Source organism: Fusarium redolens (genome assembly GCF_020744475.1).
Source record: "Fusarium redolens strain MPI-CAGE-AT-0023 chromosome Unknown BKA55scaffold_31, whole genome shotgun sequence".
NCBI classification, from domain to species: Eukaryota; Fungi; Ascomycota; class Sordariomycetes; order Hypocreales; family Nectriaceae; genus Fusarium; species Fusarium redolens.
The window spans coordinates 117,377-145,351 of NW_025763694.1; the positions used below are offsets into that span (position 1 = coordinate 117,377).

A 27,975-nucleotide genomic window follows, 5' to 3' on the forward strand; every position below is an offset into this window, starting at 1 on the left:
TTCTATCTATAAGGCAATTAGTAACTTAATTAAGGTATATTCTTCCTAATTAGCTATATAGCTTTTTCTTCTTTTCCTTATATAATTTATTAAAGTTATTTAAAGCTATTATTTTTTATTAGGTAACTTTAAGGACTGTTAAATAAAACATTTTTCTATTAGCTATATAAATTAAGGCCTTATAACAAATAGCTATTAGTTAAATAAAGATATAACTATTAAGCTAATTATATTTCTTTATATTAATAATATAATTTATAATATTATATTATTATTAAAAAGCCTTATAATATCTTTAAATTTAAATGGTTATTTTATATAATATTATAAGTTATAATATAATTATAACTTTATTAATATAATTATTAATATAAGTTTAATTTATATAATATTAATAAAAGACTTTTCTTATTAATATAAAAGCTATTATTTTACTTTTTTATTATTTTATAAAAACCTTAGGTTTTATAATATTAAGTTAGATTATCTTAATAAACTTATTAAATCTTCTTATATTCCTTAAAGTTAAGTAAAAGAGTTATAATCTAGGCTATATTTTTATTAGTTTTTATAATATAATAATTAATTAGGTATTATAATATAATATATAAATAATAAGCTAGATATATTATTTATAGTTAAGATTTATAGCTAAGAGCTTATAGTTATTATATAAAACTTAATTAGTTAGAACTAGTAATAATATACTTAAACCTTTTTACCTTAATAAGTTATATGCCCGAAAGGCACTACTTTTCTCTAATTATAAAGCTAATTATTTTCCATTTTCTTTTCTATTTTTCCTAAATAGCATAAAAAGTTAAAAGGCTTCCTTTTACTATATATATATATTTAGCTTACCTAGAGCTATTTTTCCTTTATTTGATATTTTATAAGCTTAGAAATTAGCTATTAGGATATATCTAGAAACCTTTCCAGAAGGACCCTTTAACCCTCTATCCAAGACAGCAAATTATAATCATCAATCTCAAATAACTAAGACTTCAGATTGCAGTCTGGCTGATAAACTTGCTAAACCAGACCGGTCCCTCAGCTTAGCTTGTTGAAGCTCCTTGGTCAGGTGACCAAGACCGCCTGAAACATGATTTGTAACATACTTAACATCAGATCATCGTCTTTTCTCCAGACAGCTATAATAGTATAAATAACTGAGACTGCTATGCATTTCACCCTTCAGATAGTCTCTATCTGGTTCAGATAACCCCTATCAATGCGACATTATTATATTACCTGATGAAGATAAGACTCCTCGCCAAGCCTCGACCTAAGACTTATTAATAGCCGTCTGTCCCTCTGTATCTTTATTATCAGCCTCCCCGAAAATCCATTATGTCATTCTCTAAGGAATTTTTTAACCTTGTAGGCAGTTCGGCACTATTCCAAAGCTGGAGCAAACCAGCCAGTGGCTGATCTGGAAGAGAGAAATGCTTGACCTTCTGGGCATGTGTGGATATGGAGACCTTTTGACTAGGAACACTCAACCACTAACTGAAGGGAATGATCTCGCGACTCAGATTGAGGCCTGGAGGAGTCGTCGGGATCGAGCTTGCGGCACCGTTCGAAGTCAGCTCGGCTACAACGCCCGAGTGTTTACCACGGGGACCCAGACGGCGCGGGGCGGAACTCTTGGAGATAGATGAATTCTGCCAGATCAGGGAACCACACTTCGTCAACGAGTTCCTCTGCGGACTTGGCCCAGGCTATGGAGTCTTCCTCACTGTATTAAATCAGAATCATAACATTCCTATCCGAGAGCCAAACCATCGTAACCTTGGTCTCAAAGAGACCGTGACATCCAAAACGGTCATCTTTGCCGCATCTCAGGAAGAGGACAGACAAAGACAAGCCACTGCAAGGATTGCATAGAGCCATGGTGGCCCAGGGCACCCCATGCTGTGGGCACTGTGGAAGAAAAGGGCATGACAAGTCAACTTGCTAGAAGCTTAACCCCGAACTCAGAAGAGATCATAGCAAAGCTGGTTACGAGAGATAATAACGGAAAATACAGAGTCAGGAAAAGGAAAGGGAGAAGACAGCTAATAAACTGGAATCTTCCATATATACAACTCCTGTATACTTTCAACCTAATTAAGCTCGACTGGCTCTCTGGCAAAATGACTTCTAAGGCCACCTTGGATTGATTGGCTCGTCATTCCGACCGTCTGGTCTCCAGGCATCCCTCCAAGCTCGGGCCTTTGAATGAATCTATGGCTTGGATCGAGGCGCCTCCTCGCATATTTTCTGCTGATATGAGAAGTTTATAGTCTTTCGAAAGTACTATGGACTACCTATTAACGGCATTAGGGACGCAAAAGTCATGCTATGAGGATGTGTAATGTATAATATATTATAAAGGTTAATAATAATAATGCTTTACTAGCTATAGGAGTAATAAATATTTAAATTATATTAGATTTTAGAAATACTTAGATATACCGTTTAAGGCTAATTTATATATTTTAATATAAAAAGTTTAATTAAAAAAGCACTTAAATCCTATTATAAGTTATAATTTTAAATATAAATACTTTTTTTTATATTTTTTTAACATTACTAATAATAATATTATTACCTTTATTTAAGAATCTTATAAAATATTTTATAACCCATCTTAGCTATAAGAATATTAAGTCTAGACTGTAAGCCAGAATTCTTTTATAAGTAAAATGCTTCTTAACTATAAGTAAGCAGGAGAGGTTAATTAGTATACTTAGCTGTATTTCTGTTAGCTTTCGTCTTCCGAATATTAACGGAGGTACTATGCAGGCCCACAAGAGAACGCCATATCGTCAGGCGCTGTGCAATGTCACGCGTGTCAACGTTTCCGAGGTGCCATTAATGCCACGCCTTCTGTAATACGAATGTAAGACACGATGGCATTTGAAGGAGATCACCTTCTCCGTTCGACAACCGTTGCGACAATCGACCTCACATGTATTGTACAGCATAGCATGTGCTGAGAGGCTGTTTCGACCCCTGATTTTACTTTTCAAATGCCACTACATAGAGCTGGGCTCCCAGTATGAATTCGCAATCTTTGGAGTGACATTCACCCGGTGTCATTTGTCCTTAAAACGCCATGTTCACAGGGCCATGTCACAGCCAGAGTCACAGCCAGCGCCACATAAAGCCCATTCGGAAGCAAGGAAAAAAGGGAACCTACTCGCAAAACGCTATAAGTCACGGTACCAACGCTAAGAGAAACATACTTTCTCATCCTAGGGCTGATGGCTATATTGGCTTGAAAGTCCTGAGGAGATTGGACGCTGGTAAAAGTGGTGCATAATCTTCTGAGAGAGATTACTGGATTGTAATTTCAATGCTATACAAAATGTTCGTCCTAGGAACGCCACAAGAGCGGTGAAATATGCAGTGAACACCACGGCTTATCGCGCGGCTCAGTCTTTTGCGTCCGGGATGTTTGGCCACAATCATCCTCCAAAGTCAGCAGCAAGCGACTAGCGCATGGCTATCAGAGAGTATCCATATACCAAACCTCCCAGACGCTAGCTTAATCGAATCAGATTCGCGAATCTCAGTCAAGTTCCCGAGTTGAATCCGAAACGGGCAGGACGATTCGACTGCAATCTCAAACGGCTCATAACCTCTGCCCGAAGGATATGCACAAATGCAAGTCGTTAGGCTGCAACTAAGACTTCTGGAAGAACCAACAAAGCATAGGCCTAGAATCAGCCACTTCAACGGGATCAAGGCATGGATAATTCTAAGTTTGGATGTCCACCTGGTCTCCCCCGAATCGTAGTTCTGGCTTTAAGGCATGGCCCTAGATTAGTTGGACGCAACGAATGAGTTTGGGGCAGTGTGCGTGGCCGGTCGTGAGAGAGGAAGGATAGGTCAAAGCGGGAGGCGTCTGACCTGTTTCGACAAGGATCTCGTAGACTACATAAAGGTAATAAGTACTATGAATATGAACTGCCTAGAGTATAAGCATGGTTAGTCTCTAGCTTTATTGAGAACGAATCCTTAACCACAAATCGAAACAATATATTTGTACAGACTATACACTACGAGTCAGATCGTCAGTCTACAAGATGACCGTCCAGCTAGGGGACAAGATCGCCATTCTTATGGTGCTCTGGAAGCTTACTGAATATATGTATATATACTTCACATACCGATACGAACGCCGAAACGCCCTTCCGGACGTACAATTAATTGTCGACTCGCTTCGCCAAGACACTGAGGCGCTTGAACGCCTAAAGGGTCCTCCTACAGCGATTACGGCAGGTGCTGCCTCGGCATATGGCGGAGAGTGTCTTTCCACTGCAGAGAGAAGGATATACTCTGTTGAGAGGCCTACACCATGCTTCGCCCAGCGAGAACAAAAACACGTCCACATACCGAGGAACATATCTGAGGGGCCTGAGGGGCCGAAGCGTCCTCCTAGAGCGATTACGGCGGGCGCTACCTTAGCATATGGCGAAGAGTGTCTTCCCACTCTAGAGAGTAGGATATACTCTGTTAAGAGGTCTCCACGATGCTTCCTCAAGCGAAAAAAAGTCCCCACAGAGAGGGACATGGCTGAGGCAACTATCCTGAGCCAAAAAAAGAATAACGATATCTTGCAGGAATTGGCGCAGATGATCAAGCCTATTCACAGACTTATAGGTGAACACTGGGATGCGCGTTACATCCGGTTTACCAACATCTTTGGAGACAAACACCATCTACTTGTCGAATCCTGCAAATCGCCTGAGGTATGTATGCTGCGCGTCCTCTAAATTACAAGGAGCTAACTGTACGTCTGTTTTCATAGGGTTTTGTTTATTATTTAATGTCCACACTCAGGGATCGTACTAGCAGGTGGACACTGCTAAAGGGAGCCATTGAGCGCGGGGAGTTTTGGATCGTTGATGAGAAGGATGACTGGGACTCCCCTCACCGCATCGGATCGTCCCCAGCTATTCTGGCGGATAACTGGGAGGAGAATGCTATAGCTGGGCGAGCTTTTCGGATGATGATTGTGGATTCATTGCATCCAGCTACCCCGGATGAACTCCGTCTTATGCATAGCACATGGTATTCCTGTGTGAAGGGATCCCTACAGGAAATATATAAGCTATCTGGGTGGGAAATTAAAAAGAGTTAAGGAGGCCAGGCTGTCGGACTAGTCCGGTTAGGAAAGATTTAGAATTAGAGAAGTAAGTATAAAGAAAGGAAATAATATTATGTTCTATAAGGAATATTAAATAAGTATTAATGTTTAATTATTATAAGAGGAATATTTTATATTAATAAATTATAAGTAAGGTAATAGCTTTTTATTTTTCTAAGTAATACTTTTAAGAAAATAGGCTTAAAGCAGCTTATAAATTTAAGGCAATATATATAATATAGCCTTAACTGAAAGCTAATTAATATTAAAAACCTTATAAAAATAAGCTTTTTTTATAATTTTATGTTAAATCTTATATTAAAGGCTAAAAGAATTAATATAATAACTTTATCCCTTATTTATATTAATAATATATTAATATTATAGCTAATTTATTTATTTAGTTATATAATCTATTTTATAACTTATTTAATCCTCTTTTTGCTATTAATATTAAATTTATAACTTTAGGTTTTTAACATTAGGTAACTAAACTTATATAAAACTTAATATATTTCTTTTATTTTCCTAGTCCTAAAACCCTATAATTACCCTACTTCTATCTATAGTAAATATTATATTATGCTCTCTTAGTCTAAGATTATAACTAGCTTAGTCTCTATATTATAGGTTCTTGGTCTTCTTTAATACCTCTATAGCCTGCTATTAAATATTTTTAAGCTACTTATTATATAAACTGCCTAGGCTAAATACCTTAAGAAATTTCCTCTCCCTCTTACTTAGCTATATCCCTCTATATAGCTTTCCTTCTAGGTCTATAAAGCTTTATATCTTAAAATTAAAAAAGGCTTTATTAATTAGAAGGTTTATTATATAAAGAGAATATATAAATAAAAGAATATTTTATATAAATTAGGTAACTTCTTACTTAAATAAGATTATTATAGACTTTATAGCTTTTATTTTATAATTAATATTATACTTATAAGCTTAAGGGTATAATATAAGAAATTAAGTAAAGCCGTTAATAATACCTAAGCTATTCTTAATATACTTATAAGCTAAAGGCTATTATAAGAACTTTAGGTATTTCTTAAAGGTTAATTTAAGTTTCTTAATTTAAGTAAATAATTATAAATAGATTTTTAACCTTTCTTAAATACTTTATTTTTCTTTTAATATAATAATTTACCTAGGCTTATCTTAACTAGAAGATTTAGCCTTAAAACTAGTTAATATATATAGCCTCTTATTTAACTAGTTTATATACTCTTATAAATTATTTATTATATTATATATTATATCTTTATAATCTTTAAGTATATTAGATATTATTATAATAGTTATATACTTATAAGACTCTTAATATTAATTAATTAATTATATTATTATAAATTTAGAATTTATTTTTTATATATTTATACTTACTAGTATATTATTAATTATAGCTTTATATTTAATAAGTATTTCTTAAATATTAATTATATTACCTTTAAGATATTGCTAGTTAACCTAATCTTATAAGCCTAATTATAATAAGCTAAAATACTTTATATATTAAGCAATAAGATTATAATATTTCTTATAAGTCTTTTTATAATAAAGTAAAGGAAGTTTTAAAGTATTTAAGTTAATATTATTATTATTATTATTAAATATTTTAGTAAATAATTATAAAGCCTCTTAGAGGTTAGCTAGCTTAGTTTTTAATATATAAGTATTCTTATTTTAGCTTTAGAAGTTATAAATACTTATATAAAAAATAATAGTAAATTTAATAGTAAATATACTTAATATAATAATACTAGCCCCTGTTAATATTACCAGTATATTAATAATATAGCTAATTTGCTTATTTAGTTATATAATATATCTTATAACTTATTTAATTCTCTTTTTACTGCTAGTATTAAATATCTTTAACTTTAGGTAATTAAACTTATATAAAACTTAATGTATTTTTTTTATTTTCCTAAAAAACCTTATAATTACTTTACTTTTATAATAAGTTAATTTCCTCTTTAAAATAACTTTTAGAAATTATTAGCTTTTTGTAATAATAATATATAAATAAAAAGACCTTATAACTTAAAATAGCCCCTGTTTAGACTACTGCTTTTTTACTAATTTTATTTTATCTGTTCTCATACGCAAGGTCAATTAATCACGTGCCCCACCACGTGTATTTAATTAATTAAGGTCGATTTGACTTTCGCCAACTAACTTATATAAAGTAAACTTAACATAATTCCTTCAGTACATTCTGACTTTACTAGAATTTCTAAACCCTGCCTTTACCCCGCGTTTATCCTAGAACTCTATACGCAGACTCCCTATCCTAGCTACGCTCTTAAAGTCTAAGGCTATAACTAGCCTAATCTATATATTTGCATATAATATGGAGTCACCAAGCGTTGGGCAGCTACTCAGTAAGAAAAACCGCAACCACCGAATTGAATTTCCTAGAATTCTCCCAAAACATCAAGTGGCTTCCCTTCTCTTCAGCCGAGAAGGTATAATGCTTTGCACCAGGTATCTGCGAAGCAACCCACTCGACTCCAACAGCCGGGAAAATGCTCAATGCCCCTGCGATAACTAGTGTAGGAACGTTGATCCGAGGGAGAACGTCACGCCAATCATTGAACGCATGATCAATAAGCAGCTTCCCAGCGTTTTCATCGCTTATCTTTCGGTTCTGCTCCAAAATCCAATCGTAATCTTCTTGGGAGACAGAACTAGTAAACATGCTCCTGACCAAAGGTGGCGTCGCGGCTGACATGTTGTGTGCAGTATTGTAGACAGCGTCTGGAGTAAAAATTGCGGCGAGCTCGTTGGCCTTGCCGTCGGGCCAGTTCGGGTCAATCACGAAATCCGCTGACTGATCGACCAGCACAAGTTTCTGAATAAGCTTGTGAGACTCTGGGTACTGGTCCCACCATGCCCATGTGACGCAACAACCCATAGAGTGAGCGACAATAGTGAGGTCTTTGAGGTGAAGCTTTATCAAAAGGTCGTTCAAGTCTGCTGCGAAACGGCTGATGCGATAGCCAAAGGTTGGCTTTGCGGATTCACCGTGGCCGCGCATATCGTATGTTGTCACTCTATAGCCGGCTTCGGTGAAATATAACACCTGCTTCTTCCATTCTGCAGCAGTCTGACTCCAACCGGGGATAAAGAGTATCTGCTTGCCGTTGTCAGGACCTTGTTGGCTGTAGGTTAAGCTGACACCGTCTCCGGTTACAATGGCGCCAGTTTCTGCTGTTCCTTGCGGGACTGCGCGCTCCATGATTGCGGTGTAGTAAATGACACTAATATTGGTATTGTATATGAGTAAATGAAAAAGAGAAATCAGGCAAGTCACCATTAATAACATATTAATTCAGTCGAAGTAAGCGGCGACCTAGTTGATTTGTAACCGACACTAATTATCCAATCTCACTGCATTATTACTACATACGGCCCGAATCGATGTTTTCTGACCCCGCCCTGCCTACTTTAGAAGATTTGTTATGCCCTCTTCACCTTGTTACAATTTGAGTTTTCCTTGACTCCTAAATCAGCAGAAGGAGTCTTAAAGAGATCGTGGCAACATATATCAACCTCTGAATCTCGACCTGGTCATTTTTGCGAGGTTTCTGAGGTATAGACCCGTATTGCTCTGCAAAACAATAGAGGATTAATATAAATTTTGAGTCAACTTCGCTGTCCAAGTGTGCAAGGTTATTATAATTCTTTGTGTTAATTCAAGGCGTAACTGCTCATATGGTATTATTTCTGAGAAGGTAATGGAAATATAACAGATAGGCAGGTGACCATTTTCTGGCTCTCATTCAACATTCTTAGCCAAGCAAACCAAGAGCCTGAGAGCTCCAACGCTTGTTCCTCCTACGCTGCAGACCCTATCAGGCCCCAGTACTATTACATACCTTATCAGGGATAGATCAACGACCCAGCGGGTTTAGCTAAGTTCTATAAGGCTTACTACCTCTTTAGTTAATACTACCCAGATGCTCTGCTATAGGGCCTAATGCATTAGGCACATGCCACGAGTAATAATACAGTTTATTAGCGAAATTAACCAGTTTCCTTATATTTAGCCAAAGCAAGTAACTTAAGTAATAATTCTAGGCACTTTACTAGGAGTAGAGTTATTAATAAGATAAAGAATAAGCTATGCCTTTTCTTAACTAATTATATTAATCTTACCTATTATCCTAATGCAGTTTAGGAGAGTATAATTATAGCATTAAGTAGGCAAAGAATTAAGTTTAATTTTACTAAGAAGCCTATTATTACTAGTCTTCTAAAAGGAGAAGATATATTCTTTTAAGACCTTAAGGTCTTTTATAATCTAACTAATAAGAAATAGAAAATAGCTATTAGCACTACTAATAGCAAAAGTAAATAGATATAACTATACAAGTTTAATAACTTTAATTCCTAGTTATATATTGGCATTTTATATACCGGCAATAGCAGCACTGGCAAGCTATAAAAGTGCCTTAGTTTCTTTTTATTAGAGGATAAATAGGTTTTCTTTTATAAGGGTAATTCTCTTAACTAGTATAAAATTAATATATATAATAATATTATCTTTAAGAGCAAGAAGCATAGTCTTCTTAATACAGGCCCTTTTAGTTATATTATATAATAATATAAGGATAAGGCAGGTTATAATCTAATTATTACCTAGATAGGTAATTAGCCTAGTCCTAAGTAGCTAAGTGATATTAATAGATAGGCAGGGCAGTAGTTAATTACTTACAAACTATTTATTTATAAAAATAGTAATTTAGGCTATTATCCTATCTCAGAGCTAAAGGCCCTTACTTCTGGCCCTGCCAAGAATGTAGGAGCTATAAAGGTTACTTATAAGGGTCTGCATATTAGTAGGTCTAAGAGTGCTTGACTTACCCTTATTATTAATCTCACATCCTCTAATACTACATCCTTTGCTATCTTACTCTTTAAGTCTAGTGCTAAATCTATTATATTAATATTTAATAAGGGGGATTTAAGTCTTATGCTTAATACTACTAATACTAGTTATGGATAGGCAGGTAAGTAGAAGGCTTTTATTAATGCTATTAATAATAGAAAGCTAAGCCTAGATATTTTCCTTAATAGGTCTATCCTTGAGATTTGTATTGGCAATAGAACTATATTTTTAGCTGCTATCTTTCCGACGTATTAGGAGTCGCAGGATATCAGCATAGTCGCGAGTGGTGGTATGTTGGCTGTTGAGTCAGTTTCACTGACGCCATTGGGCTCCAGCTGATGTTAGTAAAATACAGGACTGAAACATCTTTCACGAATTCATGTGTATTTTGAGTGATATATAGCTATACAGGCTATCAATAAGGGTGACATGGTTTTTCTCACACTTGTATCGGTCGTTTTGGTGTACTTTGACAGGAAACAATGCAGCTTTGAGTGAGCTCTTAATCAAGTAATATTGTTGACCATACCAAATAAGTGGCGCGCCCTCCTTGATCTACTGTAACCATGACCAAGTTTATTCACCCCGCATGACTGACTATCTAGTGAAGCCACCTAACCTCGCCCCTGCTTAGTCCCTACTAAACCTGCACCTAAGCCTGACGAACCCAAGTTGGCGACCACCATCACGCTGAGGGAGGGAGACGAATGTTAGTCAGTTCTTTAGCAAAGGCGGGGTAGAGTAACGGTTGCGTTCGCCCGTTGATCTCTACATTAATCCTGTCTCCACCCTGCCCTTCTCTTCTTCTCGGATCCGTAGAACACTCGGATGTTTCTGGCTCGCTCATTTCTGTGACGCAATGTCAGTCCCTGAGGCATGGCCCTCGAGCCTAGCGAAACTCACCCTAGAGGCTTGGTTGCAGGGCTGTATGATTGGGGCTTTGATTATTAATAATTGGCATCACCCTGGCTAACATGCGCCGTGGAGTAATGCTATATAAACTTATCTTGGCTGAGGTGAGTACTCCCCTCAATGTCGCGTTAATATACAATTATCTTATAAATATAATAAGCTCCTTCTAGCTATGCCAAATAGATCCTTTACCTTTTTTAACCCTCTAACCTAAGGATAGTATTTTTCCTTAACTATTATTCTTCTTAATATCTTATAGAATCTATATAATATTATTACTTAGATAGAAAACAAGCCCTTCCTATTTAAGTAAAATAATACTATATATATTAGTACTATTATATTAGTTTAGCATTACTAGGTGCTTAAAATATATACTAACTTTACTTACTTTAATTCTCCTAGTAATTACCTTTTTATCTTAACCTAACTACTTAAGGCTATCTGCTAGTATATATTACTATTAAAAGATATTAGATAATTTAATTAATAAGCCTAATAACCTTTAGTAAATCTTTATGGCTATTAATCTTTTCTAGAATATTAAATTCTATTATAAGTTTAATCCTTTAGAACTTATCCATATATCTCCTTATTTTAGTGTCTTACTTTTAAGCATATCCCTTAATATAATCTTTATTACTATTAATATTCTCTTAGTTACCCTAGTTATCTAAATTAAATATATTAATCCCTTCTAGAAGTTTATATTTATCTTTAAATGCTTTACTAACATAATTATTCTAGATAACTTTAAGACTATACTAGATAAGCTAAATTAGTATAAGATGGAACAGAATTATCCGCTTCCTTTTAGCAGGCCCGGCAGTCAGATATAGAGTCAGGTACGGAGGTGAAGCGTAGTGGATTTTGAAGCTATTCGACGTCATGAAAGCTTGGATGTGACAGTCGAGCATTTGGAAAGGGTAGATGACCACATGATTCAAGTTCCAGCACGGGTAGTGAAGACCTCCGATGCAGAGCTTTTAGGTAGAACGCACTGAAAATAGGGAGAATAAAGACTATTATCTGACACCAATAAATAGTGTGAATACGCAAGTGATCTTTGATGTGAAGCCATTCTCTGATGATTTCATACAAACCAATACCGGTATCTGACGGCAGATAAATTAGACTGTCGTGCGGTTTATTTCCAAGGCCGTCATCAATTATGTTACAACTCAGCTGATTACATTTAATTGGGCCAAGCTCGATTAGATTCCGCTTTAGTAGAGCTTGCATCATGAGGTGATTTCACGAGCGTGGTCGAAAAGCTTGTCTAGACTGAGTGTGTTTGTTAATCTCCACAATATAACAACAAGTTGACTCAATAATAAGGCGATAGTGGTAATGTTTCAGAAGACGGAACTGAACAACCAACACCTTACCTATCGACACTAAACCTTACAAAAGGCCAGATGCGATCTATCTCTGACTCACATTCGAGGTAAGGCGCGCGGGGTGCGGCGGCTCTTGGCCAGATTCAACTCTAAACAACACATCTCAAAACACACTTCACGCAGCATACTAACTACGCTACCATGAAGCAAGACAAACTTCAATTTATTTAATATCCATTATAGTATCGCTATAGCACCTGGTGGGCTTGCAACACCACCTGGTATGTCAAGAGGAACACTCGTCAAGAAGAACGACCAACGGCTATTCTCTTTACACTTTTCAGCCAATCTCTCCAGATCAAAACTTTCGCCAATAGGCATACCCCAGCCACTAAGAAACACCTCGTGGAGGGCGACACCAGCTGGCCGACGACTGGGCCAAGCCTCATAGGCCACTGTGTCACTTGCGACAGCAGCGAATTGGTTCTCCCAATGCCATTCCATCATCTCTTCAGATGCCTCTACGCCACAAGATGTCCGCGCTTTTCTGTGAGGTAGTGCGGCTTGCTCTTCAAGGCTTAGGCTCCGATACGCCTTCAACCATCCGGTGCGGATAAAGAGGATATCGCCGCTGCAAAAGGTGGTTCCTTGTTGTGAAGCGACTGCTTTTAATTGCGAGAGGGGGATTTTGAAAGACTCAAATGGGGATGTTGTGTTGATGCACATGTCGTCGGCATATGTAGCCCAATCTAGCAGTACTCCTCGTCCGACGATACCTCGCTTCGAAAGGTCTGATACGCGACGACCGGTCAGCAGTCAGTCGAGGCTTGTACAAGAAATTGCTCACTTTGGATGCCAATCTTTGTCTTAGGGTTAGATCCCGAGATATCATCTTGAGTCACCCCATTGTAGTACAGCAGACTGTCTTGGTACGGGTAATGTCGTAGGCCATCCCAGTGACTGGACCCTTGGGTGTTCATGTCGAGCTTTTGACATGCGTGTGAATAACATAAAACGGTTGACTTGCACAAAGTACTTACCTCATCGTCATTGGCATGACCTTTAGCAATGATTCTATGACTGCATGGCTTCCTCACCGGATTCATAGGTTGGCTGAATGCATCAACAGATAGACTACCGAGGTCAGAATCACAGGCCAAGGATGTCTTGAGGAGGCAGAGACTTACTTGAGAACAATCTGCGTGCCAGTAATAATCTCCTTGGAGGCATCTTTGACGATGGCAGGTGTCAGAAGATTGAGTGTTCCCAACTCATCATTCTCGCCCCAGAGACCCCATGCTGAATACTTTGGGTCGCCACTCCGCAAAGGCAATTGGCGGAATTCTGGCCGTGTTCGGTTATTCTCAATGCTGCCCATATTGTTGCCTAGGCTTTTGCTATAAGACTGTAGACTGTGTAAAAACATCGAAAGAGGACATTACTCAAATTATTGGCAATATAGCAATGGCTATCCTCGGATTTGGATACCCGCTCGGCATGTTTGTTTAGACGCCGACATGCCGACATCCTTTTGCGTACTCGGTATCTTCCCGAGGCCACTTGACACAGATTCCGGTTACCCCAACATTGCATGACTAGCCGACCTCTACCCCAGAACTTTACCCTGCAACTCTGGGGAACTCCGAACTCCCAATCGAATTGACATTTATAAAAACGATGCCTTGACCCTTCGTCAAAGTCAACAGCCAACTTCCCTTCAGACTCTGATCGGAAAGCCACACGATACCTTGAAAACGCAGAGTTGCAACTTGTTCGTCAAACCATGACCGCAAATGACTCTCCAGTCAAGTCGACTCAGCAGACTCAGCAGTCGCAGCATGTTGAGACCATGACTCTCGCAGAGGAGGATGCCAAGATGGAGGGCGGCAACGTGGAGAGCCGCTGGACGCCTGAGGAGGAGCAGAAGGCCCTTCGCAAACTTGACTGGTGCCTGATTCCCTTGTGAGCAACCTTTCCAGTGAACAAGTAAGATGTGCGCTAACAAGCTGTGAAACAGAGTCGGCTCACTGTATCTCGTGTCTTATATCGATCGTGGCAATATTGGCAACGCGTACACGGCTGGTATGGGAAAGCAATGGGGCATCACATCTAACGACTATTCCTGGATCGTGACCGCATACTACATTGCCTACATTTGCTTCCACTGGGTAAGTAGTTCTATACATGACCCTACACGTGCACACAGCTAACAGTATGTCTTCAGCTTATTCTCGTCTGGAAGTTCATGCCCCTGCCGGTAATTCCACCGCCCCAGCATCCCCCACAAACCGAAACTAATACTAAACCCCATAGCTCTGGACGTTTTGTATGGCCTTTGGCTGGGGCGTTGCTAGTATCTTGCAAGCCGCCACAACCAACTTTGCTGGCATCATGGCTCTCCGAGTCCTGATCGGCGCATTCGAGGCTGGTTTCGTCCCTGCAGTTGCGCTGTATCTGACATTCTTTTACCACCGACGCGAAATGGGCCTGCGCTATGGTCTGTTTATCTCCTTCTCGCCGCTGGCCAACTGCTTCGCTTCGGCCCTCGCGTACGGAATCGTGCAGGCAAAGACGAGCATCCACAACTGGCAGCTTTTGTTCATTGTCGGTAAGTAGTTATTCCACTCAACCTGATACCATCAATCCATTGCTAATTGCTCCTTCAGAGGGTATTCCTACCTTGTTTCTGGCGATCCTTGCCTACTTCTACCTCCCAGCATCACCCTCACAATGCCGATTCCTCACCCCGCGACAAAACGAAATCATCAGCCAACGCGCCATCAAGGGCCGCGGAGAAGATACTGAGAGAAAGCTCAATTTCGCTCAAGTCTTTGCTGCGTTCTACGACTACAAGAACTACATGCAGGCATTTATCATCTTTTGCCTCAACACCGCGTTTGGCTCGCTGCCGGCTTATCTCCCTACTATTCTGAAGGATATGGGATATACTTCTATAAACGCACAAGGTCTCTCTGCCTGCCCATATATTACCGCATACTTTGTCTGCGTGGGCATGAGCATGATTTCCGACCGTGTTGGCCAGCGAGGTCCCTTCGTCTTTGTCTTCTGCTGCATCGGTGCGGTTGGCTACATCCTCCTGTCCCTCATCCGTACCACCGCCATTCGCTACTTCGCAACATTCCTTGTTTGTGCCGGTGTCTTCCCAGCCGTCGCCCTGACTTTCACATGGGTCACAGACAACCAAGGCTCCAGCTCCAAGCGTGGTGCAGGCCTTGCCATCTTCGGCATGTTTGGACAATGCGGACCTATCCTTGGTGCTCGATTGTTTCCCAAGTCAGATGGGCCATTCTATCATAAGGGAATGTGGGTTTGTGCAGGCGTACTCCTTGCCGCAGCTCTTATGGCCATCATTCTGAGCGCATGCCTTCGCATGCAGAATCGACACCGTGACAAGGTCCATGGCAAAAGTGACCCTGATCATGTTCCTGCTGATATTGCCGAGAGGGGCGATGCTCACCCCATGTACCGATTTGTCCCGTAAGCGCTTAATGTTCTGTGGGTTAGGTTGTTCGTGATGGTTCATTGGAGCTTCTGATCCCGCCATCAATCATCTATTGGCATTCGTTTGCAGGCCTCAGTGGTTTGCATTAGTCCAAGTAGTTATGATGGCATGGAGTTGGAATGAAGATGCAATAAGCATCATATGGTTGAACCAAATAGCTAGGTTACGGTTTAATCTTTTTTTTTTTAGTTGACAATTGATCTTATTGTTAATTACTAAGACAATAAATGAACCTGCCACCAATGTTTTGATAGATTCCACCTTGTTTCAAAGGTCTCTTTCCGGAGTCCATATCATTCCACTCCATCTGTACACGCTAAAGCCACTGCAAGATGGCGCCCACTTGTTGAGGTCGATATCGACATGTACTACATCTTGGAATCCTGTCTTGTTGTAGAATTCATAGACAGTCGGCTCAGAGCAAATATACAGGACTCCGCCTTCTGCTTCGCCCTCGACAAAGCGTCCCGCATTAGCAGTAGGCCAATGCCTTGCTTGCGATGCGAAGGTTTGATGTAAATAAATGCCAATTCTAACGTCCTATTAGCAGGAAATCTAGTCAAAATGAGTTACTAACCAAGGCGGTCAAGCTGATCTGTCTCCTCACTAATCTTATTCGCTGCTTGTGCAACTGTAGAAAAGACTTCTGCGTTCATCATTTCTAGGACGTCTTGGCCAGCGGTGCTTTCTTCCTCCGGAGAGCTGCCTTCTCCAGGGCGTTTGCGCGTGAGGACGAGATATCCAATGATATCACCGGACTCTTGATGAACAGCTTTGAGGCAGAGGGATGCCAGGTTGCTGAACGACGACTCTACAGCTTGTCTGTAAATTGGCTTCTGGGTAGCTTCGTTAGGCCAGTCTTCATAAAGGAAGCTATTAATCGCGAGACTGAGTTTGGAGGAGTAGATGAATTCCGTTAATATTGGGAAATCGCGCTCGGAGATAGGAACAATAGAGGGAATATGAGGCAGGGCAATTTGTGACATGGTTACTGGGGTGTAGTAAATATTATTATATTAAGTGGGGAGTACAGGTTAATTTGACTTATATTTGAAGTTCAGTTAGGCATCAGCCAAGGTCTACAGGGTTAGGATATAGGTCTATAACTCTCTTACGCAAAACGATCCATAGAAAACAAGGATTTAGCTGATGCCTTGGCAAGATATATTATTCCATCTTGACATGAACCTTTGAGGCATATAATGTCCATGTTGTAACCTGATGGTGTTATTTAGAGTTGAGCGTTGTGGTGAAGGCTTGGTTTCCCACTGAACCTCAATCGTTAGCCAACAGTGTGACCTTAGCCGAGGTAAATTCGCTTATCTAGTTCATCTATCATTGATCTGTCTCACCAAGGAACATTATATAGGCATTTGGTTCAATATTATTTACTTCTCATAAAAGCTATTCATTATGCTCCATAGCCCCATGTCCCTGTGAATTGCCGAATATCTCGGTCATATCCCATGGGAACGAATCAGGATGGAATCCGGCTCCAGTATCAACCATTCCAAAGCTGAACGGGCTCTGGTACCTCGACATGAAACCAGACACCCCTTCATTTACACCCGGCGGTCCAACAACCCCAAAGTCTGAAGCGAGTGGAATCTGGGACGCGTGCAGCGGCTGCGGCGTGGCCACGTTTGTGGACGACTGTTCTCTCCTTTCTAGTCCGGACTGCTGTGCCTCAAAAGCTGCATTGCCACCAAATGTTCCCAACGTTCCATTCGCGGACGCATTAGAAGTGCCGCTTACTTCCCAGACTGTAAGCTGCCTTCTGATCGTATCCAGACTTCGACCACTTCCAGGGGTATGCTTAGCTTCTTCCTGCAGCGTCCGAACCGCCATTCCAAGTCGTCTCGCAGCTTCAATCCGAGCCCCGGCTTCAGAGCGCCGCATATCGAGTACATCCACCGTAGCCGCTGTATATACGCAGTAGCTTACTTGATACGTCATCAAGCGATGAGGAAAGCTTTTAGTATAAAGGTCGTGGATCGCGTGTATCTTTTTGGAGTGGTTGACGCATGTGTCGAGGGACAATTTGCGGAGCGAGGCGTTGGGAGAGTGGAGGAGCGGTCGGAGAAGGAGGATGTGGAGTGCGTGATATAGAAAGCTATAACCAGTGAGTTGCTTGGTTAACTGAAAGAGTTCTGGGACTTACTTTAGAGAGGCGATATGGGGCGGTGAGCATTGTGACATACCTTCTTCGATCTTGAGAGAAGAGGGTAGCTCGCTATACCATGCTGTAAGTCTATTTGACATGCTCTCGATTTCAGGATAGATATTCTCTGTATGTCCGCGATCGAAGAGTAGCATCATCATATCGGTCGTTATCTAGCAATTTACACGTATTAACATCTTGTCTAGTTAGCAGCAGATTGGTAGTCTACATACCACATGTAGTTGACAGAATGCGCAGAATGTTGCCGTGTTGTACATTGGTGTCGGGTTATAGGCAGCGTTAGTAATGTCAACATCATTGGGCTGCCAACTGCGTTGATTGTCGTAGTGGTCGACTGTGCTCAAAGGTTAATGTCAATGCTGGACGATGGCGCATGGACTTTCTCATCATAACTCACAAATTTCATCTGGTCCATAAGGCGACCCTGACAATGAGGGCGGCCGTCCAAGTGCAAGGCTGAGCGTCTTATCCCATATAAAAGCCGAGTTATACAGTCGCTTCCTAGTCTCGATCTCAGAAGGAGTCAAATTCTCCAGTTCGGCGATTCGATTCGCATTGAGATGGACCCCGATATCGACCATCATTCTGATTGCCTGTAGCATAACCAACACTCGATTAGCCGTTGCAGCAAACAGTTGCAAAGCCAGATAGACTTACCATACCTGTAAAAAGCCATCCTTGGGAGCTTCTACCAATGGCACATTGCCGCCCTCCGAGGATAAGAAGTCCTTGGATCGTGGGTATGCGCGGCTTAGTATTATCCAGCTCGTCCATGAGTAGCATCTTAGCTCGAGAGAAGAACTTTTCGCCCATATTGGAGTCCATAGAATCGCCCTCTTGGCGACTGAGATGCCGGGCAGCCAGAGCAAAGATTGCCATGAGCAAAAAGTCGGAATAGTATGTGCCGTTGAGTGCCATGTCCATCAGGAAGACTGCCATGTATCCCCATTACTAAAGAACAGCCTTCAATAGGAGGCGGGCTACTTACCTGGTCGATAAATGCAATTGTGTAATGGATGAAGCCAAGTCCAGTACATGTCAAGCAACTGCCAACCCGTCTCATCCGATATCCCAAACGCAGCCATAGACTTGGATTTGGCCAAGGGGACCCATACTGTATCAAGCAAGTCATACTGAGACCTCAAGCGCTCTACATGAGCCGAGTTCGATGCCACGTCCTGAGCCGACCCAGGAGGACCTTGAGTCGTAGATGGCGATGGACCACTTCCAGTCAAAGGTGCAGCATGGAAACGACTCGTGGGACCGTTGTAAGTTATCGCACCGTCTTCTCCTATACCGACCTGTGACCAAATCGTGGCATCGATAGTATTCGAGCGGGCATCGCTGGGTGAAGGCTGCGCCAAGTGTTGTTGTGCAAGGGAGGGCAATGAAGCAGCAGGCGATATAGTCTCATCGATGGAGCTCGCCGCGTGGATAGTCGATTCGCGTTGCTGGCTACTCAGCCGTTGGTTCTGTCTTTGGCTCTCTCGAAGAGCTGATTCAAGCTCTTGAATACGCGCATCAGCAGCCTGGTCATTTCTCGTCTGGCTGTTTGCAGGCCAGATACAGGTGTTGCCGGACCTCTGACACGCGCGACAGGTGGGTTGTTCTCCAGTACACTTGATCTTTCTAGACTTGCAGCTCTGAAACATGTACACTATGATTAGCCCGTGCGCGATAAGGAGGCAGAGGAGACGGACTTGGCACGCGCTGGTATCGTTAGCAGGGGCATGTTCCAGCAGCGGCATCTTGCCGATTCTAAAGACGGGCACTCACAAACCATAACGCCGAGGATCGCGCCGATTGGGACGACGTCGCTGCGATGAAGCTGTTTCCGAAGGACTCGGGCTCACTCGAGATAGCATATCTTCATCTTCTGCAGTTCTGTCCATTATGGCATTATCATTCCGTCAGACAGCAATGAATAGGTAGCGTCGAAAAGATCTGCCACAGTAACTGATGTTCTCCCCGCGTCTGAGACCGAGACAGTCGGTAAATACCGAGCGCAGTCTCGTATGTAATCATTCAAATCCTGGTCAGTCAGCGCTAACCGAGTAGCGTGAGGGCGGGGTCCGGCATGATACCGAGCGAGGCGGACTGTAGAGAGGTCTATAGGGTAGGACCATCAAATTCGACCAGGAATAGAAGAGTTTAGTCAAGGCTATCAATATTTCCGCGAGAGCCATCTAAGGAACACGTCAAAAAATGATACCACAATCAATTATCTAGTCAATATACACTCAAGTAACAATTTCTAAGTAGCACAATATTGCCTAATTCACAACCACTCAGCTTGATCGCTACCAAGTGGCTTTGGCATAACATCCCATGAGGTTTGAGCGCCTTCTACACTGACACTATGTCTAATCGCTCTCATCTCTCCAAATCCAGTCTGGCGCGTTTCCAAAAACTCCTCCACATCAGACGCGCTCTCAAAGTCCTCAGCCTCAAAACCAGACTTGCCAGGATATTGTCCCATGCTGCGAAGATACTTCATCGCCCCAGCAAGCGACACATCAACGCGGTACGAACCTCCTTCAACAGATCGCCGATACAAAGCCGCCATAACACCAGAAGCTAGCAAGTAGCCACCTGCATGGTCCAGCGCTTGGCAGGGCGTCGGACGAGCAACTTCACCAGCGCCGTGGTGCTCGGCCTCTGAGACATTCATGCCCGAGCATGTCTGGACAAGCGAATCGTAGCCCCGCCTCTCAGCCCAAGGCCCTTTGGGACCGAATGCAGACATGCAGCCGTAGATAATCCCCGGGTTCAGAGATGCAACCTCATCGGGTCCAAATCCCTTGGCGGCCAGACTGCCAGGGCGGAATCCCTGGATGAAAACGTCGCATGATTTGATCAGCTCTTTCAGCTTCTGGCGGTCCTCGGTGTTGTTGATGTCGATGTGCACCGTGCGCTTTCCCCGGCCAAAGTCGCGGTCCATGGTTGGCAGATCTGGGAGCCCTGGGCTGGTGACCCAGATGACATCGGCGCCATGAGCTGCTAGAGTCTTACCAGCCAGAGGCGCAGCGATGACCCGGCTCATCTCGACTACTCGTAGGCCTCGAAGGCATTTGTCGTTGCCTGGTGAGAGACGAGGAGGAAGCCCTGTTGGTCCTGACGTGATTCTCATTAGAGAAATGGGGAAGTCGTCAATAGCCTTGGACTGAGGCAGCATGTCCCACTGGCGGTAAGATCGAAGTGCATAAATAGCCAGGCGATGGTCCAAACCGACAGACTCCAGATCAATGCTGGCCCATTCCTGCGTCTTCTTGGTCACATCGATCCGGTCAGCCGTCAGAGGCAGACCCAGCAGCTCCAGCGTTCCATATCCGTGATTAGGGAACGAGTCGTGTATACGAACATGCCCATCTGAAGTCTTGTGCAGACCTCCGATGGGACCCCAAGGAGATGGTGCCGGTTTACCATCCAGGACATAGAGCCTCTCAGACTTGAACTCCACAGTAGCGTGCTTTCGAGGAACAGTAACCTTCGGCACAGGGATTTGGTTTCGCTGGGAGTGGATGAGAGCCGCTAGTAGACCGGACAAGGCGATGGTGCCCTGGGCGAGAGACGCGATCTTGAAAGATGAGGGGAGCCCTGGTGTTCCGTCGTCGCCTGGGAGTTCCAAGGACTTTAGAGCACTTTGTGGGAGAGAAAGGCCGTTCCATATGTCGCGTACGACATCGTAAGAAAGGAAGCTTGTGCGATCGAAGCCAAGTTTGCTAGTTGGCGCGGCGTCTCCATTCGACAGGTGTTGCTGGATTGTAAGCCCATTACCATTGACATGGGTAGTGCCATTGGTACCATTGATCCCGTTGACTCCGTTGATGCCGTTGACATAGACTGTCTCGCCCTTGGACGACTTGGTATTGTTGCTGCTCGCTTCAGGAACCTCGATCCCCAAAAGCAGGGCATGTTGCTGTGTCCCCAATGTATCTCTCTCACCAACACTACCTTGGGCCCACGGTCTCTTGATAGTACATTTCCACGCCAGCGCAGGCTCAAAAAACATATTCGTCAAGATCTCGTCATCTTGGACACAATACAGTGACTTGATCACATCGTTCGTGAGGACATTCGCTCCCCGGACTCGGTTGTACACGGCTTCGTCGTCAAACATGATGTCAAAGGTGAGCTCGAAGGGGCCTGAGTTCTTGGACCGAATGATGCGGGCGAGCTCTTCCATTCGTGCCCTTCTGGCTGGAACTTGCTTCTTCTCTGTAAGATGGGTGTTAGCCTTGATTCAACATGTGATCCATGATGTGTACATACCAATGGGCGCGAGAGTTCCATTCTCAATAGCCGCCAGACGCTCAGTAGATACAGAGCCTGAAGGTGATGGACTCGCGGTCGCTTCAATGCTCCTGAAACTAATAGGGAAAAGCGACGAAGACTCGCCCTCTTCGAGATCAACAAGGTGGTACAAGCTAAACTTGAACACCGCACCGGCTTCCTGCTCATGCGGCGAAAGTGGGCTGGCAAAGTTCCCCGTGGTGGCGATCTGACCGGGATACGAGAAATGCAGAATAGATGCTCGGGCATTGTTGGCGATGGTGTACGCCATGTCCTGCGTAGGCGCGACGACTTCGCCCAGAACAGCAATTTCGTGAGGATTCGATACAGCCTGTGTCTCCAGTGGGCCCATCACACCGTTCTTACCGTAGACGTGATAAATCAGGCGGCAGCTGTCCGACTTGTCGAGTTCAGGGAAGAGATTCTGAGTGTACTTGCGCACGCGCTCGAGAAAATCGTCTATCTGGCTGATGAGGATTGGATCTCTTATGCCGCCGATGAAAATAGTGCGATATCCCAAGAATGTGACGCCCTCGAGCTTCACTTGATATGGTGTCTCCTGAAACTCAGCACCAGAAACACGCGTCGTCTTCTCGGTAATCTGCTCGTACTTGGCATTCTTGAGATTGAGGATACCACCTGGGCCCGGGAGACGATCTGGGCGAGTCTTCTCGTACAAGGTGTGAGCTGCGACAGATAACGGTGTACATCTTTCCTCAGGTGCCAGTGGTGTCAGATCAAAAGACTCGTAGCGCATGGTGGCAATCATAGATCGGCCCTTGGGGATCGCACAGATGCCACCACATTCCATGATCTTGCCCATATGCCAAGCGACGCCACTGGAGATACCTCTTGAGAGGCAGAATGCTGCAAAAGGTGCTGGGTCATAGCATCTGCCACCTAGAATGATGTCGGGGTCGCCTTTGAGGGCTTCGATAAATCTGATGGTCTTTAGCTCATGTGGTCGCGTAGGGGGAGAAGGCTAACTTACGGCTCAGCGCCCATTTGCGCAACGACGTCTACAGCGCCATCAACAACCTCCGGGAGCAAATCTTCCACTGGCCCGCAAGGACCAACCTTGCGGTCCTGGATTCTGGTCTTGATCAACTCCCGTTCCATGCCAGCGTTGATAGTAGCAACCTTGAAAGTGAATCCCAGACGTTGCGATATCGAAGAAACAATTTCAAACATTTCCTCAACATGCTTATTGCTGCCATCTCCACCCACTGAGCCGATCAAGACCTTGACCTTATGATGAAAGCAAGCTGTGAGGATGGGCTCGAGGTCTCGGATGTAGGAGCCTCGTCCGCAGGTCATTTTGTTCATGCCAAGCTTGTATGGCCCGCCATCTGTCGAGCCACTATCGACGATGATGGCTGCCGGCTGGAACTTTTGAATGCCGTACCAGAAATGCTCGACATTGTAGCCGTAGCCGAGCATGGCATTGGGCGTAAGGATGTTAAATTCGGGTACAGTCATTTTGGCGGTAAAAGAATGCCATGAGTTGGATTTGAACCGATAACGAGGAAAAGAGGGTGCAGGAAGCTGGGGTAATATAAAATGATCAAGGATTAATTGATGTACCTGGAATAATCCCGCATATCTAGCGAGTTTGGGGCGAGATGATGGCGGGGCAGATGCCGAGCAAGAGTTGTTGATTGCTCGGTATGTTCGGATTCATCCCGACCCTGATATTACCTACCTCAGCTGGCAGGCGGCACTTCACCTGCTCAACAGCGCCCTCGGGTGCAATACCGAGACCCTTATAATTTCGGAGAATTCCATGTACACCGACTTGACGACCTGGTGTTGGCCATGTCGGCATTTCCACCAAGCTTGTTTCTTGGCTTTGTGGAGGTAGTTTGATGAGCTTCCCCATAGGGAAGTCAAGTTTATAGCATCTGCGGGGTGAAATGAAGGTTGCTGGAAGGTATATAAACATTATTGACAGCTTGGGCCTGTTAGATAATCTCCCCAGAAGGAGCAACATCCAGCAAAGCCTTTTCTTTTCTCCTGCCTCAAGAATCTTTCAGGATGCTTTTATCTTCTCTCCGTACCGGCCTTTGCACCATCGCCCTGCTGAGCGGTGAGGTTGCGGCTCGGCCAGCTGCCGCCACGACTGGATTCAACAGTGATGAGTCATTGCCTTTGAGAGGGCCGTCTATCGTCGAAGTTAGGGGCGCATACAGGAACGTCTTCCCAGCTAAAGACTTCAATGGAAATGTGACAACAACATGGTGGCAGACCGACGTACTCGACGGGGACGCAAGCCAAAATGCTACGAGCCTGAAAAAGGCCCTCAAAGATGCATCGTTCATTGTTCTCAACAAAGACATGTACAAGGTAAGAGAGTGAAACTTGTCTATAGACGTCAGATTAGCTTACCTTCGACGTTGTGTATAGTTGCTTGGCGTCAAAGACCATACAGTTAAGAAAAACGTCGAAACCATCTTCGAATTCCCGCCTGGCCCGTCTTTTGCAAAGCGCATGATGCACGATGGCACCGTTTACTCCCCAGAATGCAATTGCATCTTCATGGCAGAGCTACATCCTCCCAAGACTGGCTTTTCTGCCGATGCCATGCCATGGGTATGGCGCGTGAACCTAAACAACACTCCACCAACGACTGAAAAAGTGTACCCCTCGCCTCAACTGACCGTACCCAACGGGGCTTATTATCATAAAGGCGGTATTTACTATGCACAAGAGGGCAACTATACTGTACCTGGCGGTATTACCCGTATGGATCCATTGACCTTGAAGACAGAGGTCGTTCTCAACAACTTTTATGGGCACCGGTTCAACAGTCCAAATGACGTGGTCATCACTCGAGACGGCGTAGCATACTTCACTGACGGGTACTACGGCTATGACAACTTCAACGACACTCTCAAGCCAGAGTTAGCTAACGGCCTGTGGCGATGGGACATGAACTCAAATGATCTGAGGATGGTTTCTGGTGCTGGCGGGGGACCCTTCACGAATCCTAACGGAGTAGCACTCAACTTTGAAGAGGACAAGCTGTATGTCACCAACCGCGGTAACTCGTCGGATAACCCTGCAGGCGGACGAACAATCTACGAGTTCCAGTTGTCTCACTCAAACGGAATGCCGCTCAAGGGAGGCGATGTCTTTGCATATGTTGACGCTGGGTTTCCGGACGGCATTAAACTAGATCGTGAGGGTAGAGTGTACGGGGGAATCACTGGGGGAGTGACTGTTTTCGACTCTACTGGGAAGCACCTGGGTATTATCAAAGTTGCGGAGGGCGACGTTGCGGTTAACATGCAATGGAAGGATGATTGGCTGTATATCGCTGGCCGAGACAAGATCTACAGAGTACAGCTTAGCGCCCATGGAGTTCAAGCCTACCCAGCTTAAATGTATCTGGAGGAGGGTTAACACCATGAAATGCGTATATATATTTATAGCGAAAGTAAATAACATCGTAATCTTGATCTTGCATATCTTAATCTCAAAGTTGAGTTGGCTCGAACTCATTATATCTATCACCGATCGGAACTCTCTTACCCCCTGTCGCCCAGTCCGCAACACCCGGTGCATAGCTAAGCATCTGTTAGTACCTTCAAACACGCCGCAAGCCTAGCGTAGCTTACCTACTTTCAAACATGACGAGCATATTATCGTTGCTGATGCGAAGAGGCACTTGTTTCTCTGATATTCCTGTTTCCCACTCTGATTGAAGAGGTCCATGGGGAGTCATGCCGTTGTAGAGGGTGCAGATCCCGCTTCCATTATTCATACTATCGAGAGATCCTTTAATACTGGTAATAAACTTGGAAGCAATATTACGGTAAAATATAGGCGGCCTAAATGTGTCCTCGTGGACTACCTATCTTGGGGGAATGGCGAGGATGTTGACGGCCGGCGTGCCTTTAACGTCACTTTTAACAGTCGGGATGGTCTAGATGCAAGGGTCCTATATGCGCGCGTTAGCATCGGCTGGTCAAACTGAACATGTGCTGCGTGCACAAGTTACTCACTGCATGGTCGTATGAAATAGCACCTATTGTACAGTATTTGCCTAGTCATAAGTATCAGTAATAACGGCTTAAAAACCCTGTTAGTGTTTACTCACCTAGGTCATACTTGAAAAGAAAGAAGGTGCCATGCAACCCAACTATGTTAAAGATATTTTCCTTTATTATAGTAGAGAAGAGTTTACTGCAATACTTCTAGATAACTTCAGTATCAGGTCCTAGCTAAGATAGCTAGAGCTAGGGAATCTGGAAATCCTAAGCATTTACCAGACCACTGCTATTAATAATCTCTAGTTCTGGCAATTTAAAATGGTTTATAAAGGTCTCGACTATATATCTGCAGATCGGTCCCTTAACTACTGCTATATAAAAGCGAACTGCATAAGGGATAACCGCAATCTCACCAGGGCGGAGTCTGATCGGGCCTATCTCCGTCTTGATGTCGATGGAACCTTTCTGGGGTACTGAAAAAGTCGAGAATTAGCTAACGAAGCAAGCAAATGGTGAACACAAACCTAGGCATAAGTCTCCGTCAGAGGTACCAAACGCTTGGTTGTCTGGCATGCTTTTGCCACCAGCATAAACATAGTATGTTAGCCCTTTCCTCATGGACGGATTTCTAATATTAAGAAGAATCTTAAGTCCTGTAAGAAAGTCATTATTTTCATTGATATCCTAAGGCTGGAACATGTATGGAATTGGCTTAAACTGGAGTTTCGATATCGTTAAATCAGGCAACCTGGACTTAGGCTTCTATTTGCTAAATTAACTTACTAAAGTAACCTTATATATATAAATAAATAAAGTAAAATTAATATAAAATTAATAATTTAAATTAAAGATAATATAATTTTATAACCTTTATATATAATAAGATTAGTTTAAGTAAAATAATATTAAATAACTATAAAAAATATAATTACCTTATTAGAAATAATTATAAGGTTAAGTTAATACTTATATAAAATAAAACTAATAATAATATATAAGTAAGATCTTAAAGGTAAAACTAAAGAAAGAGAAAAATTATATTATAACCTTAGTAATTATAATATATATATTTTAAGTCTTTTATTAATTATATATAATTATTAAAATATAATTATAATAAAAATAAAAGAATTATATATAATTTATAAAATTATTAAGTAATTCTTATAATTACTTAATAATTACTTTAAGTATATAAATTATATTTTTCTAAGTTTAAATTACTGCTTTTATATTAATTAATTTATATAAATAAACTTAATATAATTCCTTTATAAAACCCTGCCTTTATTTTATATTTAATTTAAAACTTTTTATTAATTTAAAAGTAGCTTTTTAGTAATATTAGCTGCCCTTATAAATATATTAAAAACCTACTTTTTATATATAGCTAAGCTTATAAAGGCAGTATGTAATGGTTACACAAGCCGTTAAGCCACAGGGCAAAAGATCGGGCCATAGTCGCTATGCAAGCAATTATAGGTGTGCTATAGCTGCCTTATAGAGCCTTACAGCGCTGTTACGGGCACAAATCGTAACACAGTAAGGAAAGCTATCTTATTTAACTAAAGAAAATAATCTTCCTTTAAGGCTATTTTTAAGTCTTTAAAACTTAATAGTTTATTATTAACTTAATTTAAATTAAGTAAATTAATAAAATATCTTTTTTTTTTATTATTACCTTTAAGGCAGGCCT

At 42.3% G+C, this 27,975-nt stretch overlaps 9 protein-coding genes across 9 annotated transcripts; 3 read left to right on the forward strand and 6 right to left on the reverse strand.

Annotated features, from left to right (window-relative positions):
* Positions 1-4,073: 4,073 nt before the first annotated feature.
* BKA55DRAFT_599866 (uncharacterized protein) lies at positions 4,074-5,131 on the forward strand (the record flags this gene model as incomplete). Its single annotated transcript, XM_046196452.1, has 3 exons — positions 4,074-4,187; positions 4,245-4,739; positions 4,799-5,131. 3 exons carry the CDS (start codon positions 4,074-4,076, stop codon positions 5,129-5,131), a joined length of 942 nt encoding a protein of 313 aa, XP_046041558.1.
* Positions 5,132-7,520: 2,389 nt separating this feature from the next.
* Positions 7,521-8,384, reverse strand: BKA55DRAFT_697925 (Alpha/Beta hydrolase protein; the record flags this gene model as incomplete). Its single annotated transcript, XM_046200463.1, has 1 exon — positions 7,521-8,384. One exon carries the CDS (start codon positions 8,382-8,384, stop codon positions 7,521-7,523), a length of 864 nt encoding a protein of 287 aa, XP_046041559.1.
* A 4,142-nt stretch (positions 8,385-12,526) lies between these two features.
* On the reverse strand, positions 12,527-13,667 carry BKA55DRAFT_599868 (putative cyclase-domain-containing protein; the record flags this gene model as incomplete). The annotated part of the gene is made up of 4 exons (XM_046196453.1): positions 12,527-13,080; positions 13,137-13,275; positions 13,330-13,423; positions 13,477-13,667. The coding sequence occupies 4 exons, from the start codon at positions 13,665-13,667 to the stop codon at positions 12,527-12,529; spliced, it is 978 nt and encodes a 325-aa protein (XP_046041560.1).
* A 471-nt stretch (positions 13,668-14,138) lies between these two features.
* BKA55DRAFT_529060 (major facilitator superfamily domain-containing protein) lies at positions 14,139-15,791 on the forward strand (the record flags this gene model as incomplete). Its single annotated transcript, XM_046189044.1, has 5 exons — positions 14,139-14,251; positions 14,307-14,457; positions 14,514-14,546; positions 14,603-14,897; positions 14,956-15,791. The coding sequence occupies 5 exons, from the start codon at positions 14,139-14,141 to the stop codon at positions 15,789-15,791; spliced, it is 1,428 nt and encodes a 475-aa protein (XP_046041561.1).
* A 389-nt stretch (positions 15,792-16,180) lies between these two features.
* BKA55DRAFT_546634 (uncharacterized protein) lies at positions 16,181-16,798 on the reverse strand (the record flags this gene model as incomplete). The annotated part of the gene is made up of 2 exons (XM_046190938.1): positions 16,181-16,344; positions 16,390-16,798. 2 exons carry the CDS (start codon positions 16,796-16,798, stop codon positions 16,181-16,183), a joined length of 573 nt encoding a protein of 190 aa, XP_046041562.1.
* A 391-nt stretch (positions 16,799-17,189) lies between these two features.
* BKA55DRAFT_656734 (fungal-specific transcription factor domain-containing protein) lies at positions 17,190-20,114 on the reverse strand. Its single transcript, XM_046197465.1, has 7 exons — positions 19,771-20,114; positions 18,983-19,704; positions 18,652-18,926; positions 18,392-18,587; positions 18,207-18,328; positions 18,014-18,146; positions 17,190-17,962 (listed from the first exon to the last, which is right to left on the reverse strand). Exons 1-7 carry the CDS (start codon positions 19,884-19,886, stop codon positions 17,217-17,219), a joined length of 2,310 nt encoding a protein of 769 aa, XP_046041563.1. The 5' UTR covers positions 19,887-20,114; the 3' UTR covers positions 17,190-17,216.
* Positions 20,115-20,186: 72 nt separating this feature from the next.
* BKA55DRAFT_585593 (CAIB/BAIF family enzyme) lies at positions 20,187-23,865 on the reverse strand. The gene is made up of 3 exons (XM_046194468.1): positions 23,279-23,865; positions 22,267-23,228; positions 20,187-22,212 (listed from the first exon to the last, which is right to left on the reverse strand). The coding sequence occupies exons 1-3, from the start codon at positions 23,764-23,766 to the stop codon at positions 20,273-20,275; spliced, it is 3,390 nt and encodes a 1,129-aa protein (XP_046041564.1). The 5' UTR covers positions 23,767-23,865; the 3' UTR covers positions 20,187-20,272.
* A 456-nt stretch (positions 23,866-24,321) lies between these two features.
* On the forward strand, positions 24,322-25,668 carry BKA55DRAFT_528994 (uncharacterized protein; the record flags this gene model as incomplete). Its single annotated transcript, XM_046189038.1, has 2 exons — positions 24,322-24,630; positions 24,691-25,668. The coding sequence occupies 2 exons, from the start codon at positions 24,322-24,324 to the stop codon at positions 25,666-25,668; spliced, it is 1,287 nt and encodes a 428-aa protein (XP_046041565.1).
* Positions 25,669-25,762: 94 nt separating this feature from the next.
* On the reverse strand, positions 25,763-26,852 carry BKA55DRAFT_546638 (RmlC-like cupin domain-containing protein; the record flags this gene model as incomplete). Its single annotated transcript, XM_046190939.1, has 6 exons — positions 25,763-25,853; positions 25,905-26,083; positions 26,292-26,314; positions 26,387-26,483; positions 26,556-26,752; positions 26,804-26,852. 6 exons carry the CDS (start codon positions 26,850-26,852, stop codon positions 25,763-25,765), a joined length of 636 nt encoding a protein of 211 aa, XP_046041566.1.
* Positions 26,853-27,975: the final 1,123 nt, after the last annotated feature.